The sequence below is a fragment of the Natator depressus genome, chromosome 4 (assembly GCF_965152275.1).
Source record: "Natator depressus isolate rNatDep1 chromosome 4, rNatDep2.hap1, whole genome shotgun sequence".
In the NCBI taxonomy this organism is placed as follows: Eukaryota; Metazoa; Chordata; order Testudines; family Cheloniidae; genus Natator; species Natator depressus.
The window spans coordinates 108,340,161-108,358,830 of record NC_134237.1 but is presented as its reverse complement, the minus strand read 5'-3'; the positions used below and the strand labels follow the sequence as shown (position 1 = coordinate 108,358,830).

General features: G+C 41.0%; 2 protein-coding genes across 8 annotated transcripts in view; one reads left to right on the top strand and one right to left on the bottom strand.

Annotated features, from left to right (window-relative positions):
* The window catches only part of PACRGL (parkin coregulated like), a 33,587-nt gene extending 23,570 nt beyond the window's left edge, over positions 1-10,017 (top strand). The window contains exons 6-9 of one of the 3 annotated variants that reach the window (XR_012639355.1): positions 658-765; positions 5,531-5,611; positions 7,361-7,504; positions 8,758-10,017. Coding sequence is in view for 2 of the 3 variants with exons in the window: in XM_074951608.1 (XP_074807709.1) it covers positions 658-765; positions 5,531-5,611; positions 7,361-7,417 (246 nt within the window). In the remaining variant the exon portion in view is untranslated. Of the gene's footprint in view, positions 1-657; positions 766-5,530; positions 5,612-6,262; positions 6,334-7,360 lie in introns of those variants that run through there. The other 2 variants (XM_074951608.1, XM_074951609.1) reach the window with 2 other exon arrangements.
* Positions 8,221-18,670, bottom strand: part of KCNIP4 (potassium voltage-gated channel interacting protein 4) — an 857,625-nt gene continuing 847,175 nt past the window's right edge. For all 5 annotated transcript variants that reach the window (XM_074951605.1, XM_074951604.1, XM_074951606.1 and 2 more), the window contains 3 exons: positions 15,384-15,488; positions 14,996-15,058; positions 8,221-9,795 (listed from right to left, as the gene is read on the bottom strand). In XM_074951605.1, coding sequence (XP_074807706.1) covers positions 9,748-9,795; positions 14,996-15,058; positions 15,384-15,488 — 216 coding nt within the window. In that variant the 3' untranslated portion in view covers positions 8,221-9,747. The remainder of the gene's footprint in view (positions 9,796-14,995; positions 15,059-15,383; positions 15,489-18,670) is intronic.

The window sequence follows — 18,670 nt, the reverse complement described above, 5'->3', positions numbered from 1 at the left end:
AAGCATTGCAGAGAAGACATAATAAAAACAACAAACTGATTTAAACACACACTAGACATACCAGGATCACCCATCAGTCTTATGGGGCCCTAATAGGCCAGAGTATTTCATATGGTTGGGCCCCTTTTTAATTCGTGAAGGAGCTGTGGTAACCCTCCCCCAGGAAGTAGAACATAATCACATTCCCTGTCCCACAGGTTACATAAATGTAATAAAATGTTTCCCCCAAAGATACTGCATGCTGTTACAATAACAGTCACATTACTATCGTTTCTTTAACCCAGCTTGCTCTCCATCAAATAAATAAATGATTAGTTGTCACGCTACAGAATAAATGAAAGTCTGTTTCATTCCGAAAAACTTCTGAAACTTGCCATCAGCATCCAGTATTGGATGCTGTGTTGGGTGTGTTTCCCTTTTCCCCCCTGAAAATACATTGGCATTTAAATGACACATGCTTGATATTAACATATTCAATAATGCTGTACTTGTGTTTCTAAACCTCTTCAGACATTAGTTTCAGTGCTTTGAAAAGGGAAAGCACTGTGTAAGTACTAATTATTGTACTCAAGAGAGTGCTGTTTTAGTGAGCTTGCACATTTGATCGAGAATTACTGTTTGATAGCAGTTTATTAATTTTCCCCCCTCCCTTACAAGGCCCATTCAAACAGTGAAGTATTTGAAAGAGGATTGAATGCTTTGGTACAGCTGAGTGCCATTGTTGGTCCTGCTCTTAATGATCAGCTGAAACATCTACTCACAAGCGTAAGTACAAAAAATTGACACAGTAACTGTGCCTCTTCATTTTTTATGTTACTTTTGTTTAGAGACTTCCTGTCATTTCACACAAAGATGATGGAACTTTCAGCTGTTCCATGAAAGGCATTTCTTGATAAGCTTTAGCAGAGAGCCATAGTTTTATTATAATATATGGTGAATTATAGAGCTCTAACATTCAGTATATGCTACTAGACCAAAAGAACAATTTGTACAATAAACCCCCCTAAAGACTGAGACATATTAGTTACTGTGTTTTGAAGGGACATTGTTTATTATAAAATTACCTGTGAATTTTAAATATTAATATTTAGTAACAAAACCCATTAAAGTTGCTGTGATGGGGAGGACTAGGTCCTGAGGCCCCCTGCTGGAGGTCTTATGGCCCTGCCACACCCCACCCATAAAAGGGCAGTAGAGAGGTCCTCCAAGCTGCCTAGAGTGGCTTTGTGGGAAGCAGCCAATCAGGGCCCAGCAGGCTAATAGAAGACGAGCTGCAGGGCCAGACTGAGGAGAGTGGATGGTGCTCCAGGCTGGCTGCTGGGACTCCACGAGGACAAGACCCTGAGATTAGGGTGAAGAATGTGCGGGAGCACAGGGAAGTGGCCCAAGGAATTATAGCAGCAATGCAGTTTATTTAAAGGGACATTGCAGATGGCTGCTATCTATAGGGTCTCTGGGCTGGCACCCAGAGTAGAGGGCGGGCCCGGATCCTCACCAGCAGCCACTGGGAAAGTGGCCTGGACTTTGAGGCACCCCAGAAGTGGGATTGAACTGTAGTGGCCCAGCTGAAGAGCTGGAGCCAGAAAGGCCCTGAGAGGATGAAGACATTGCCTCCAGGGAAAGAGCCCTGGAGCACTGCTCTATTCCGGAACAGGGACAAACAGAGAGGGACATTACGGAGGGCACTGAGAGAGTACCCCAAAAGGGGGTTGCGTTGCTTTTATCTCACAGGCATACTGTGTATGACTTGGCTAGAGGGCTGAGTCAGTGAAGACCCACCACAAACAGAGAGAGAGAGTTCAGGCACACGCAGTTGGCCAGGGGGCACTTGCGAGAGGTGAGTTCAACCACTTTACACTGGTACCAGAAGTAGAATTGTTCGGACCAGCCCCTGCAAACAAGGGGACCATGGAAGAGCTGATAAGAGCTGTAGGCTAGCAGCAGCAAACTGTGGCAGCTTCAAAGCCTCAGCAAGCCACCGAGCAACAGCACAGCAAAACCCGGGAGGGGCTTCAACAGCAGCAACTCCAGGATCACCAGTCTTAGGCTTGGCAGGGAGCCTGGCAGCTAAAACAGCGTCTACCCAGGCCTGGCCGTGCAGGTGCCACAGAGGAAAGAGTCAGAAGACCCCGCCCCAGGGAGCTTTAGGTAGTATGGGCAAGGGGGTCAGGTGAGATGGATTCAGCTTGATACAAGCCATGGTTGTAAGTCCAGCCCGGTTGCCATGAGGGCTGCTGGGACCAGTGAAGGCCAGGTGGATAAAGACACCCAGCCACGAATGGCTGAGGCCCAGGCTATAGTTAAGGCAGAACAGAGGACTGTCGGGACCCAGTTTAGGGCTCGGAAGGCTACCCAGGGATAGTTTTTTTTCCATTGTGGGGAAATGGGCCACATAAGAAGGTATTGCCCCCCCTAATTCAGGAAGTCAGTAGTGGTACTATCATAGTCCCAGGACTCCCTGTAATTGGCAAACCTGGTAGACAAGGAAGGACTGAAGCCCATGTGATAGAAATGGGAAAGCAGTTGTGTGTCTTGAACAACCCTTTTTCTGAAGGGAAGACCCAGCCTGCAGTGTCTGTCCTGAGGGAAGAGAACATGGGGAATGTACCTAATGTGTTGCAGGAACTGAAGCAAGGCCAGGGCCCTGAAACGACTCCTGTGGAGAAGAACCCAGTAAGAAGCTCTGAGGGACAGTAGGATTCCCTGACAGGAGGTGTTGGAGACAGAGGGAAACTTGTTTCACAGGGCCTGGGAGCTCAGAGAATGACTGACGGATAGTCAGGACTCTTGGTTGGGCACCAGGCACCCCTGCAACCTGCAGAACCAGATGAATGCTCTCTGGTATGAACTAAATAACTGGTTAAAGGCTTATGAGACCCAGGTCCAGGGAATAGAACAGATCCGTTTTCAAATGGTGAAAGAGCTGGACAAGGAGCTGGGGACAGACCAAGCAGGAGACAGCTGATCTTGAGAAGGTGAAGCTGGCGCTGGCGGCCAAATGTAAAGAGGTATCCAAGGCAAGCAAAACATGTCTGCCTAGTGAGTGAGACACTGGCTACACAAAAGATGATAGGTGAAGGAGGTGAGCTGAACTGAAACCTGGAGTAGGAGGTCTCCAGCCTAAAAGATAGAAGTTGGAGCATCTGCTTGTTTTGGAGAGGGAATGCTCTGCCTATTATAGAGACCAGTGGGCCCATACAAAAATAGAGATACAGGAGAGAGAAACCCTCTCCTTGAGCAGAATTCTGAAAGAAAGCCAGCAACAGAAGCTGACTCGAGAAAGGACCCAGCAGGCCTTAGAGGAGCAGCTTACCATACTAGGAAAAGAGCCAGAGACTAAGACCAGAGATTACCCCAAGGCTTGTGTGGATACCAGTGGATTGGCTGATGGGCTAGGCACCCAGAAAGGCCTCCCGAAAGGAGTGGGTAGCAGTCTAATAAAGAAGTGGGTGTCCTGTGGCATAAACAGTAAGTTCCCATGTACAACAGAGGCTGCAATAATAGCAGTAGCCCCTCAGCTACACAGCAGACCTCTACTGTAGAGGACTGGGATAAGCTAGAAGAGAAGGCTGCTACGGCTGATCGGAACCAGGCTGAAATCCTGGAACTACGGATATAGGTAGCTTAATACCAGCAGGAGCTGGAAGAGATCTGCTCTTCATGGGAAAGGATTGTAGGGTAAGCACTAAAATAGGAGCAAGAACTGACCCATCTCAAAGTTGAAAAGGAGACAGCGGACCAGCAGTGCTTACTACTGCAAAAGGAGCTGACCAAGCTCCAAAACCTGATCAAGGTCCAGCCAGGGTCAAAGTCCAACTTGGCTAAGGAGAAAGCTGGGGTTTTGTGGACTGAAGCCAGTACAGAGGGAAGATGGCTTGGATAGGGACATACAGCCACTGATGAAGCAGAGAGCTGCCTGACCATGCGTCTAAAAATCCAGGATCATGATATAGTGGCAAAGCAGGGCAACAACTGGACCTCTGCTAAAAAGAAGAGCTCTTCTCGGAGGAAAAAGGAAGCTAAAAATGGTCCTAACCTGCTGAATGTTATCCACACGATAGTGTGGGTATAGCAAGAACAAAAGTGAGTGTTGCTAAGCCAGGTATTGAAAGCAGTGGGCAAAACAGTACAGTCCCTGGTCTTTGGAAGTCCTGGAAGCGATCTGAGCTTGGATAGAGAGATCTTTAACTCTGAAGGGTGTACGTGCAGATGCATTCAGAAGGACTCCTCTCCAGATCAGGAGGCCACAGTAAGAGAGTTTATTTCTGGGGAAATCCTGGCTTTGTTAACCAGCCTAGAGGCAGTAAAAGGCTTTTACCATCTGAATGCCACCTATGTGGTAAATTATGACATGTCACTGACTATGGAGGGTTACGCGCACTGTATGGGCTACCTACAAAAAGGGGGACCTCGGGCTATGGTCACTTCATATTTCTCTGAGGGAGATAAGGGTATTGCCAAGGACCTAGTGGACTTCCTAATGTCAGCCAAACAAGAAGTCCTCCCTCCCCCTCCCCCCCCCAGCTGAGAAACATGGCTAAAGGGTACCTTTGGTTGAGCCTACCTTTTGAGATTGGTTTGCTCTGAATAGAAGGAGCTCCCAGAGAGCCTGAACAATGAAAACTTCTCCAGACAAAGAGTTCTGAGAGGAACCCTAACGGGGGCAATGAGATATTACAAGTTCTCCAGGTAGAGAGGCCTGGGAGAGAAACCTTGAGAACCAAGGCAGAAACTACCATGAATAGCTCTCCAGATAGAAAGGCCTGAGAGGGAACCCTGCTAAAAAGGGGACAAGCCCTGCTAAAAGGATTATAAAAGCTCTCCAGGTAGAAAGGCCTGGGATAGAAGTACTCTGAGGCAGCAGTGCAAAATTAGTAGGTGTGTCACAGAGCTACTTAAGGAAGGAGCCTGAATTGGAAAATCTCTCCAGGTGAGAGAGGCCTGGGAGAGAAGTTCTTGAGCAATCAGGGCAGAAAGTGAATAACTCTCTGAGGTAGAAGACACGCATCCATTGAGGTGAGAAACTGCCAAATCTTTCCAGGCAGAGAGGCCTGGCAGGGAAACCCTGAGAAATCAGGGCAAGGACTATTAAAGCTTCCTGTGTAAGAGACCAGGGAGGGAGAGTCCTAACAAACAGGGGCACAGGCAAAGGAACTCTCTAGACTATTCCCAACAACTGTTTCGTATTCCTCTTGGTACTCTTGTTTTGCATCAAAAATAGTTGCAAGCAAATATAAAAGCTATCTGTCTATGGATTTTATACTGCCACCCATCATTGCAATAACTGAGCATTTTCTGCAAAGGTATGTTTTTTGTTTCAGAAAACTTTGTCTTCCCCTTTTGCTTTTGACCATGTGTCTTACTTTGGCATTACCTACTATGTGTAAAGTAATGATTCTTTTTGCTTTCCCTTTCCTGAACTAAGGTGAAGCAGTATTCTAAAGCAAAAATAAATGTGGTCGGTTTTCATACATTGTACTTCAATCATCTTTTTTCCAAGTTATATTTATATTTTATTTTATTCCAATAGATTTCAAAGAGGTTAATGGACAAGAAATTCAAAGAGCAAATCACTGTTGCATTACAAAAGCTAGAGCAGTATGGTGGAAAGGTGAGTTGAACAGATTATTCTCTGTATTTTACATTTTGTTAAAAAATATAAAAATATACTTGAATTTAAATCATGTCAAGAAAACTTTGATTTCAAGTCTCTGAATCCTTCAAGCTTTGCTCCTGCAAAGACTTATGTATGTGCTTAACGCTACACACTGGAACGACTGTGTGTAAAATTAATCATATGTGTAGGTTTTTCAGGGTTGGGGCCTAGTGGTGTTGTGTAGTGATTCATAATGTGAAAATAGCTTTATTTTTCCTGTATATGAATTGTGACATAGAAGAGAAATAGAATCTACTTCATGTAATACAGTCACTTATAGCCTTTTATTTTACATTTCTATAGAGAATACTTAAACACCTAAATTGTCAAACATCCTCACACTAATTTCTTGTGCTCCTTCATAAGAAACTTAGGTGCACACCTTAACATGACATTCCAAGGATCCACACCTACATAGGGATCCACACAGCAGGCCTCTTAGTCCCACACTGAGTCCCCTTCAGTGGGACTCCATTGAGAAGTAACTGCCTGTCCACGTAGATGCTCTTTGCAAGATAAGTGTGTAAAACATTAAACTGTTTCTGCTAGGAGGTGTGTGCAACCTTACTGGTGAGATGGAACATTTGCTATTCTTTTCCTCCCTAGACACCAGAAGAGCTCTATAGTTCTACTTCCAGGGCTTGAAATTTGTGAGGAAAAAAGTTTACCTACTGCAGTGACATGTAATGTTTTTAAAATACCGGCTTTGTTAGTTAACCTAAAGTATTTAAATGTCCGACAGTAAGCATCAGTTTGATCCATGTTCTATCTGTAGTAACGTTTTGTCTTCCCAAACAAACAGGATTTTTTCCAAATCAATAATAAAACAATTACTAAGAAATACTAAAATTTTGTATAAAAAAGTAAGAGATATTTTATATATTTTTATATTCAACATTCTGATATCCACTTCTCCCTTTCCTTCTTTTATCCTGTTTTCTACCCTCTCTTCCTGTCCCCTTTTCTTAAGAGAAATTCTTAACCAGTATTGCACCCTTCTTTAAGTTCTCTCATTCCTCCCTTGTTGTCTTTAAATTATCTCCTAACTCTTATCGAGGATTAATTCTGCCTTTGTCAAACACACAGCTTCTCTTGATTTAATTGAGAATTACATATGTAAGAAGGCTTTCGAATTGGGCATTTGATTTTCTTTCATTCACCCTCCCACCCACCCACCCCACCCCCTTCTTCGGTACTCACTTCAAATATTGAAGAGGAAAATAATGATGCCCCGTAAATGGTATTATTTAAAAACAATTTTCCCAGCAGAACGCGTGGCTTATGGAATTTTTAAACCCTGTATGTTTTTTCTGCGAGTGCCTTTTAAAAGAAAAAAAAAAATTTATTCGAATGAGAGCAGCAAGAACTTAGCGGTAGTTAATAGATAACCCACAAGCCATTGGTACATAGAACCTACCCTTCTGTAGTTCTCCCATCTATTTTCTTCTGTTGTTTTACCAGTTCTTTGCATGTTTTTTTTAAAGTTATTTGTCTCTGCTGCTTTTCCTATGAGAGAGAGAGATTTGATCTCTCTCAAAATATTTAATGTTTTTTTGTCTTCAACTCTCTTCTTTTGATAGTTTAGTTTGCATGATGGGTGTTTAGATATGTATAATTATAAGGAAATGTTGTAACACAGATTGCCACTTGGTTGCCTTCAGAACTAAGTGCTTCTTACTGTGTAAACTTCATTTTTATCAACAGGAGAGTGTAACTATCATCAAATCTAAAATTCCAACCTATTGTTCCATCTCCTTTTGAATGAGAGAACCATATAGTCATTTACACTGCGTAGTGTCGTTGTGGGCGTCAGAAGCTGACTGTGGATGCTGTTGGAATTTCCTTATGGTACAACTTATTCTAGTAAAACTAACCACAAACATTCTGTAATCTGGTTTGGGAGAAAAAAATGAAGGTTAAGTGAAGTGTGCCCATAACATCTTGTGAAAAAGTGTAATTATGGCAAACAGTTAATCATTTTTATTAGATAAATCTTTTTGTGTATCCAGTCTTATGTTTACAGTTACAGTCAGTAATTGGTTATCTACCATCCATTTTTTCAGCTGTAAACAAAGTAAATGTTAATTCATTTTTGCTGTACATTCCTATTTCCTTTAATAATTCTGCCACACTTACTGTGTTTATCAAATGTTACATAAAAGGTAGAATTTGATTGTAATTATTAATTAAGCAGTAACTAACTCACTGCTAAAGTGCATATACATATTTATTTTGTATGATTTCTTTCCATGATGAGTGTTAGAGATGAAAATGTGAGTTTTCTGTTACGAAAGAACTGATTTCAAACTAGTTGTACAGTGTTGCTCTAGCAGCGTCAATAGGATGAAAACACCAGCTGTTGATATTGGAATACTGTTTTTCATATTCCATCCCAGTAACCCTTCATTCTGAAAACTGTCACATTGGGAACTTAAATCTTAGCACAGTACTGAATTAACAGTTAATTCAGGATGCGTGTATTGAAACAGTAAATCCATTTGGTTAAAGAAATGCCTGTAGTCTAGTATTTTTTCAAAAAACAAACATTCTGCTTGTTTTTCTTTCTTGTATTTTATTTTTATATATATAATTTTATTTATTTATTTTACAAAATGTGCACATTTAGTTTACGCAAACATGCTACAGCAAATTTCAGGTGTACATGTATTGTACTACTCTTATTCCTACACTGGTGATAGCAGAGCAGCCTTCAACATTCCATCTCTACACCAGAATAGATACCTGATTTATTTTTGCAAAATAATGGTTGCAGCATTCTTTCTACGCCAGTAGCCCCTTCACATCCTTTGTGCAGAAATGTCACAATAAAGATTGGCATATCTTCAGTAGCGTTTCAAAGTACTGGCCTGGAATCACTCAAAACAATAGTACAATAATTTTTATTTGTTAATTGTGATGGGGAAAAGATAATCCATTTTAATCTTTCACATCTGTGCACTTATGGTTTTTTAGGTCCAGAATTAAAGCTGTTCCTACTTTGATAGAATTAATGTTCCTCAAGAATGTAATAGTAGTACTGCTTATAAACAACATTGGTGTATAGCTAAAGTTTCTGCTTCTTTTTTACTCCCTTTTCATAGTAAACAGACCATTGAAACAGATATTAGACTGTCTAGATATTACTGCATTCTGAGCACTGAAGTGAGATGGAAGCTTCAAAAGACCATTATCTCCTTTTTCCTCATTAAAACTGGTAAGACACGTACTTCTGGAAATAATGGTAAAACTAGATTTTCTTCACAAAGAAATTTGAACTCAAAACCTTTTCAGGTCCTTAATTTTGAGCAGAAAACTTTGCTGACAGTCCAACCAGAATTACACATACAATATATAAGACTTCAGGTACTCATTTCATGAAAAATTCATAAATGCAGATTTATTAGGTAAGGATGATCTGTTTAATACCTACCAGTTGTACATGTCTATCTGAATCATAAAAATTTTTATTATAAAAAAGATTTCTTCCTCTTATGTAAATTAGCTGGGCTTCAATCAAAGAGGAAAGAAAGCCAAATAAAATTGGATGTTGTTGTAGGAGATATGTATTGCTCATCAACTGTAGCAATATTTACTCAAAGTATTATGTAAAAATGAGCATTACACCATACAAATGTGAAAAGGAAATGCAGGATGATTTCTCTGTAAAACAGAGGCTAAGACACTTTTTAAGGATTTTTAAGACACTTAAAATCCGGGGGCTGAATCCAATACAAACAAGTATCAAAAACAGCTATTTTTGATCTCCTTGTGTTAAAGCCTCTTTTATCTAGGGGTTGGAATGGTAATAAAGCTGTATAATGGCAGATGCTATGCTGTTTTTGGGAGTTGTGGGGTAAAACCTAATATATTTAGCATATCCCATTCGATAAAGGACAAATTATTACATCCTAACCTTTGGGAAATCATTTTTGGGAGGAGGGTCTTTATAATAAAACAAAACTTATTTGCATAATACATGTCTCAGTGTAAAGCTGAGCAATCCTACATATGGTAAATGTGGCAAATCCAGCTTTAAGTAATGTTGCAGAATAGTTCACATTTGTCCATTAATTGCAGACTAAACCACATTGTTAAATCACATTTTCAAAGAGCTGCATGGAACGCATTATGTTTTCATCCTGTAAGAAGAAAAAAAATACATGTCAGATTATCTTATATTTCCTATACAGAAGTGTATAGAGGGAAAAAAGTGGGTAGAAGTCACTAATGTTAGTAACTGACAGCAGCAACTTGTTTGGAAAAATTAATAAGTGATGATAAAACTTAACTCTGAAACTGGTACTGATTTTAGAAAAAAATACCGAAACTATTAATAAATTACTGAAATTAAAAAAATTAAACTGAAAAGAGCATATTAAGTTAATTTGTGTTTTTTGTTAAAACTGTCTACATTGTTTTGGAGGTAATCAATTGAACTCTTGAAACTCTGTTAAAAAAAATAGTATATAAATATGTGGTAACTTCATACGTGCAGTTTGAGTACAGTCAATAACTTCCATATATTTGAAATTGTTGCTTGGCACAGCATATTCTCCCCAAAAAACCCTTTGGCATTATCGGAGACTATTTTGTAGATTCAAGAACAATTTAAAACTGAGTCAGCACGTGCATGCAGCACGATAATTCTCCCAAATACATTGTTAAAATTGTTGACTCCTCAGCTCAGATTTTCCCCACTGGCAGTACGACATAGCAGGTCTTCTCTGATTCTACTGCTTGTTGATATTAAATAGGGAACTAATTTAATCCATTTTTATTTAAACTTTTAGCAGTGCCCTTACACAGTTACACCTCTATCTCGATATAACGCGGTCCTCGGGAGCCAAAAACTCTAACCGCGTTATATCAAACTTGCTATGGAGGGCCAGGTTGGGAAGGCTGTGCCTCCCCAAACAGCCTGGCCCCGCCCCTATCCGACCCCCCCACTTACTTTCTGCCCACTGACTGACCCCTCAGAACCCCCAACCCATCCAACCCCTCCTATTCCCGGTCCCCTTAACACGCTGCTCAGAGTAGTGTGTCGGAGCCAGACATGCTGCTGCCCTAGGCGCCGACTCCGTGGGTGCTCCGGGGCTGGAGCACCCACGGAGAAAAATTGGTGGGCACAGAGCACCCACCAGCAGCTTTGCGCCCCGCCCCAGCTCACCTCTGCTCCGCCTCCTCCCCTCCACTTCTCCCCCCTCCCTCTCTCCTTCCAAGGCTTGCTGCAAATCAGCTGTTTGGCGCGGCAAACCTGGGAAGGGGGAGAAGTGGAGCAGCGGCGCACTCTGGAGAGGAGGCGGAGGTGGGTGGGGAGTGGTTCCCCTCCCCCCCCGGGGCCCTCCACGCCCACCCATCCCCACCACAGCTAACCTCCGCTCTGCCTCCTCCCCTGAGCGCGCTGCTGCTTGGCTTCTCCCCCCTCCCTCCCAGGCTTGCGCAAGCCTGGGAGGGGAAATGCTTTACCGTGTTATATCCGAATTTGCGTTAATCGGATCACGTTATATCGGGGTAGAGGTGTATCTCTCTCGAATCATCAAAATGTACTGGTCATCCCCCCACTAAATAAATATACATAATGATGACTCACAGCAGTCACAGTAAAACTACCCCTTAACCTCCACCTCTAAGAAAATAATTTGGTCTTGAATTTAATACTACATCTTTCTCAGTAGTGAGTATCTTATGAAGAGTGCTATCTCCTAGACCAAGGTAGCTCCAGCTCCTTTTCCACTGCTTATTTCAGCTGTGATCTCTCAAGTAATTAGGGCTCAAATCATTCAGGGCTTTCTTAATAGGTTAAAATCCTTGCCTTGAATTCCACCCAGAAGCTTACTGATGATAAACTCTCAGCATGAAACTCCACCTAATAAACTAGCCCATGTTCTTCCCTAGCTCTAGTTTCCAAGTGGTCTTGTCATGTAGCTAATTACCATAAACCAATCTCGAGGCTAACTGTAGCAAGGGACACATTGGAGTGAAAATGGTGAATTTGTCTCAGCAAATGCAGTTGGAAGAAAGTGTACGTGACCAAGTCCATAACCTGGGCATCTAGGAACAATCGAGTATCTTCTTAAAACCACATGGTTTCTGCAGCTGTATTTAACAAATGGCGTTTGTACTCTCTTACTGAAGGTTGTCTGTATAATCATGTGGCTCCTTCCCCCAAACATTTTCTGTCTTATATGGATTGAACTGCAGTCAATAGATCCTCCCTCCACTCCCTTCAATAGATTATTCGTTCTACTCTATTAATGAGGTCAGATGTGATAAACAGTAGTAAAATACTTCATAACAAATCCAACAACAAAACCTATCTTCACATGATGTTCTAAACAGAATCAGTAAATACCAATTACCTACCAGCAAAAAATGTCTCCACTACTAGAGTTGTGATGCTGTGTGGAAGACTGTCCAAATTTCCTCTCTAATAATAGGATAGAACACCAGTCTTTGTAATGGTAGCAAGCCCATTTTTTACCCACTGCACTGTACAGCTGTCCCAGTTCCTACAGTCTCTTTTCAGGAAAACTTTGGGCCTGACAGCTAATCATAGGTTTAGCCTGTGTTTTAAAAGCTTCTTTCAACATCTTTTTCAGTTCCAAAATAGGAAATGAATCTGTTCTTAGTCTTCCTATTCTATCAACAGTGTGATGTTGCTTTGTACTTCAACTATAAACCAGTAGCTGTTTGAAAGAATTTATTCAATCTGAGCTAATAACAATCAGATATTGTGTTAGGCAACTGACATAGTGCTAGTATAGGTTTTTAGGTCAATGCAATTAAATTTACTGACACTCTTGGGCTCCCTTTACCTATTATTATCCTTTATGCAAGACCACAGACTCTGATATATTGGAATTGTAATCAGTGCTATTGGCCTTGGAAGCTACAGGGGTTTTTTTAAGTTCTAGTGTGATAACTTGTGTAGAAGGCTACTAACTACATTCGTTTCTTCTATGTACAATTATCCAACTAATAACTAGTTTGCAAGTGTAGCAAACACAATTACAGTACCAACTCCTAAATTATGGAAAAGTATCAGAAAAACTGCATTTCACACTGTGTGCATATTAATTAACATATTAATCTTGGTGATATGGGCTAATATATACACACACACACACACACACAACCATTTATAAATAAAACAAGGACCTGGTACCGGCATTTGAAGGCTGATTTTGATCCTGCAATAATTGTATTTCAGGAACACACTGTAGGAAACGCAGTTACACAGAATAATTTTGCAGAAGAGAATTTCTCTCAGCTTTTGGTTCATTTTATTATTGTTTTATCTCTTAAATTAATGAATAAAAGATACCATAGTGAACCTATTGCAAGACGTAGAATGAGCACTGAGAAATTCCATTGTTTGATAATAAAGATAGAATCTATTAAATTAAATCTGGCTACAATACTGTAGATGTTATATACAGTTGGAAATTTAAAAAAAAAGATTTTTTTTGGCCAAGCGTGATTAGATGCTTGACATGTCATCTTCCATGTTGCCACCTGTAATTTTTAGTGTTGGCCTAAACAAAGTGTCCATATCTAACCCAACCATGCTTATCATTAAGCTCTCTTTGAGTAATCTGAAGCTCATCAAATGTGGGTTTTTAAGGAGTCAGGTGAAAAACAAAACACTGAGAATATCTGCTGATAGTCTTGAAAGGCCAAGTTCCAGGCATTGATGCCCAACACACCTTAACAGCCACGGCAAGATGTAGGAGATGAGTTTCCAAATTATTGGGTCCCGAAGTATGTAGGGATTTAAAGGTTGTCACTCATGCTATGAATCAGAGATGGACTACTCAGTGCCAACATATCTGTTTACTCAGAAACAGCAAAGGCTATAACAGCCTGCTGAAGTTGTGAATCATTCTGGAAAAGAACCACATTGTAGCCCTTACTGCACAATACCCCTCCATTCCTATAGATGAATTTTCCTACCCATCTGCATCATTGCCAACTTGTCCAGATTCCATCTGTAATTTTACACCCAGACTTATCCAAACCACAGTCAGGCATGGAGGAAATAGCAGAATTGGCATTTAATGAGAGGGAGACAGATGAATGCCATCTGCCTACTGGTGATCCGTCTGCCTGAGCAGCCTTCCAGACATACTGAACAAGAGAAGTGACAAGATAAAACCCTACAGCACCCTGTATCGGCTCTCTCCAGGAAAGAAAACTTACTCAGCAACACTGCAGTCTTAGACAGGAGTGGATCCACTGCAAAGAATACTATCGATACTATGGTCAATGGTATCCAAAGCTTATTAGCCACCATGAGAAGTGCTATTAAGAATAGTACATCATTGGCTAGGTCTCACTGTCTCCTTGTCTTTGATCCAACAGGAATTTCCCATGGAATACCTAGAGGTTCAAGTAAAAAAAACTGACAAAGTCCATACCATCTTTTATATTTCCTGTGCAGCTTTCGGGCTACAAGGTGTTTATAAATTGTTGCTCATGGATAGACATGCTTTTCCTAGTCTTGCTTACCCATACCTGTATTGCAAATTCTTGTCTGCTGGCCCCCTTTTCATATATACCAAAAGGGCAAAACATTGACTCTTATTGTTGATTTTCCTAATCTCCTTTCCCCTATCTAAGACAATCCAAATAGAGCTGGTATGTCCATTGAAATCTACTGTATTTTACTGTATTTATTGTTAGACAGAATCGATGGTTTTAGTTTGAGAAAAGAACTGTCAATGGCTACAACAATCTGCATGATCTAATCAATTGTTGCTAGCCCTTTTCCCAGTTTGGATCTCAACACTTGATCTTATGTAGTATGACACCCTCTGTATGTACCATGCTCCTCTAGTAGCTTGTAACCTTGTACAATGTACAAATAACAAGAAGCTTTGGTGTTTAATTTTTTCATAATAAAATTGCAGAACTTATTTTTATAAGGCGGTCTTGTCTAACTGTAGACAAGTTCTTAAATAATAGCACATTCAGTTATCCTACAATGAATAAATGTGAATTCTGGCAGATATATACCCAGCACAAGACTCAAATATTCACATAACAATTTGTCTACTACATGGTAGGTTTGCATAGGAAGAGACGATGCAAACACACTAGTGGAATAGGTTAACATTAGCTTTTCAAAAGCTATCACCTCTATGAATACAAATATTGTATATGTTCGCACATGTAACTGACTGTTTTGTAGAACAGGTCGCCAGACATACCTTTTTGTAAAGGTGCCTAGAAGGGTAAGCTACATCTTTACACCCAAATCCTCTAATTGGTAGTACCATGTGACAACCATTTAGCCAGCTGATAGGAGTAACTAAATATCTCACATTTATCATTACTTACTTTTTGGCAGCTTTCAATGAATTCATCTATGGTCACTACCCCATCTTTATTCTTGTCCATTTTCTGTCCAGAAAGAATAAGAACATTTGCTTAAATCATGTTAAAATCCTACTTAAAAACACTGAATTTATTTATTACTTATTTCAGAGTTATATTGCAGGCTGGTGGCCACCCAGGTCAGGGTATCATTTTACTAGACACTATAAGTACATTACAGTCCCTGCCTCAGAGAGCTTCCAGTCTATAAAAGTCTAGACATAACAGATGAGACAGACAAGTAGGTTGGGATGGGGGCACAGGGAAGATAGAGTAACAAAAATAATAGGATGTGCCAGTGAAAACATGGGAGTTTTCTTGTAGACCATCCTTTTTTGTTGTCTTGCCCTACCTGGAAAAATGTTTCCACATGTTGTCTAGGGGCATCCTCTTTGAGAACAGGATAAGTGCATTTTCCCATCATATCATATATAGCTTTCATAATATCAAGCATTTCCTGAAGAGAAAAACATGTTTATGTAAATGTTTTAGAACATGCTCAAAATCTTTTGAGCATTTATTGTTTAGAAGAAATATTTAAGACTGTGCCACAGTCAAATTGTGATTGAACAACTTCAGGAGTATAATGCACATGGATCACTTTGAAATTTAAATTAGCTACTGACGCTAAGTACAGACATTCCCTGGGTTACGCAACCCCGACTTACGCAAGTTCACATTTATGGAAAAAGTCCTATGGAAATAGGATTTTTGAGTTGTGAAAATTTTTGTGTAACGTACGGGTATACGTTTCTGACTTATGCAAAATTTGAGTTACACAAGGCTTTCCAGAACGATTGTGTAAGTCGAGGGGCGTCTGTAACTGAAAACCCTTAAGTAGATGCAGATTTATGCTTCTGAATTTAAATACTTTACGATATCTAAAAGTCCAATGATATTGTGGAAAGAAAGCTCCAGTGGATCAGTAAGTGGAAACAAACCAACAAAAATTTGTAGCAGAAGGTGATTGGGCAAAATCACATCACCTTCCTGTGTGTGAGTTTCCCCAGCTTTTGTAAGGTGCTTTGAGATATGTCGCTGAAAAGTGCTCTATAAGAATTATTATAAACATGTAATTCATCTGCCAATACATTGAATAAAATGCTGTATTTTTAAAAAAAACAAACCCTTTGTAATCTTTATGTAGTGTCTTGCTGAAACTGTTAGTACCAGTACCATTTACAGTAAACACATTGAGTCTGATCTTGCAAAAACTTATGTGCATGCTCACTTCACATTTGAGTTGTCCCATTGACTTTGATGAGTAAAGTTCAGCGTATGCCTAATCCTTGCAGAATAAGGCCCTTTAGAAAATAATAGCATTTTAAAGTGTTCACTTGCATTTCTGGATACACATTTTTATGTACAGGTACCCTACATAGTTCTTGAAATTCTGTGGGCAAATGTAGGTATTCAAAGTCGAAAGAATAGTAAATATGGCAGGCGACCAGCTTGGCTTAATGGTGAAATCCTAGCGGATCTTAAACATAAAAAAGAAGCTTACAAGAAGTGGAAGGTTGGACATATGACCAGGGAAGAGTATAAAAATATTGCTCGGGCATGTAGGAATGAAATCAGGAGGGCCAAATCGCACCTGGAGCTGCAGCTAGCAAGAGATGTCAAGAGTAACAAGAAGGGTTTCTTCAGGTATGTTGGCAACAAGAAGAAAGCCAAGGAAAGTGTGGGCCCCTTACTGAATGAGGGAGGCAACCTAGTGACAGAGGATGTGGAAAAAGCTAATGTGCTCAATGCTTTTTTTGCCTCTGTCTTCACTAACAAGGACAGCTCCCAGACTGCTGCGCTGGGCATCGCAACATGGGGAGTAGATGGCCAGCCCTCTGTGGAGAAAGAGGTGGTTAGGGACTATTTAGAAAAGCTGGACGTGCACAAGTCCATGGGGCCGGACGAGTTGCATCCGAGAGTGCTAAAGGAATTGGCGGATGTGATTGCAGAGCCATTGGCCATTATCTTTGAAAACTCGTGGCGAACGGGGGAAGTCCCAGATGACTGGAAAAAGGCTAATGTAGTGCCAATCTTTAAAAAAGGGAAGAAGGAGGATCCTGGGAACTACAGGCCGGTCAGCCTCACCTCAGTCCCCGGAAAAATCATGGAGCAGGTCCTCAAGGAATCAATCCTGAAGCACTTAGACGAGAGTAAAGTGATCAGGAACAGTCAGCATGGATTCACCAAGGGAAGGTCATGCCTGACTAATCTAATCACCTTCTATGATGAGATTACTGGTTCTGTGGATGAAGGGAAAGCAGTGGATGTATTGTTTCTTGACTTTAGCAAAGCTTTTGACACTGTCTCCCACAGTATTCTTGTCAGCAAGTTAAAGAAGTATGGGCTGGATGAATGTACTATAAGGTGGGTAGAAAGTTGGCTAGATTGTCGGGCTCAACGGGTAGTGATCAATGGCTCCATGTCTAGTTGGCAGCCGGTGTCAAGTGGAGTGCCCCAGGGGTCGGTCCTGGGGCCGGTTTTGTTCAATATCTTCATAAATGATCTGGAGGATGGTGTGGATTGCACTCTTAGCAAATTTGCGGATGATACTAAACTGGGAGGAGTGGTAGATACGTTGGAGGGCAGAGATAGGATACAGAGGGACCTGGACAAATTGGAGGATTGGGCCAAAAGAAACCTGATGAGGTTCAATAAGGATAAATGCAGGGTCCTGCACTTAGGACGGAAGAACCCAATGCACAGCTACAGACTAGGGACCGAATGGCTAGGCAGCAGTTCTGCGGAAAAGGACCTAGGGGTTACAGTGGACGAGAAGCTGGATATGAGTCAGCAGTGTGCCCTTGTTGCCAAGAAGGCCAATGGCATTTTGGGATGTATAAGTAGGGGCATAGCGAGCAGATCGAGGGACGTGATCGTTCCCCTCTATTCGACATTGGTGAGGCCTCATCTGGAGTACTGTGTCCAGTTTTGGGCCCCACACTACAAGAAGGATGTGGATAAATTGGAGAGAGTCCAGCGAAGGGCAACAAAAATGATTAGGGGTCTGGAACACATGACTTATGAGGAGAGGCTGAGGGAACTGGGATTGTTTAGTCTGCGGAAGAGAAGAATGAGGGGGGATTTGATAGCTGCTTTCAACTACCTGAGAGGTGGTTCCAAAGAGGATGGTTCTAGACTATTCTCAGTGGTAGAAGATGACAGGACAAGGAGTAATGGTCTCAAGTTGCAGTGGGGGAGATTTTGGTTGGATATTAGGAAAAACTTTTTCACTAGGAGGGTGGTGAAACACTGGAATGCGTTACTTAGGGAGGTGGTAGAATCTCCTTCCTTAGAAGTTTTTAAGGTCAGGCTTGACAAAGCCCTGGCTGGGATGATTTAATTGGGGATTGGTCCTGCTTTGAGCAGGGGGTTGGACTAGATGACCTCCTGAGGTCCCTTCCAACCCTGATATTCTATGATTCTATGAAAGTCATGCCCATTGTGCCCGTTCCTTAAGAAATTTGGCCAGCTATGTCTTCTATGACTACTAATAAAATCTAAATTTGTGGCTAGTTCTTTAAAAAAAAAAAAGAGTTAAGTTTATATAAAATACATTTATTTTAAAGTTGGTGGGAAGAAAAAAAATTATCTAGTTGTTTGCTACTGAACTCAGTTTTGACAGCAGTTTCTCTAAAG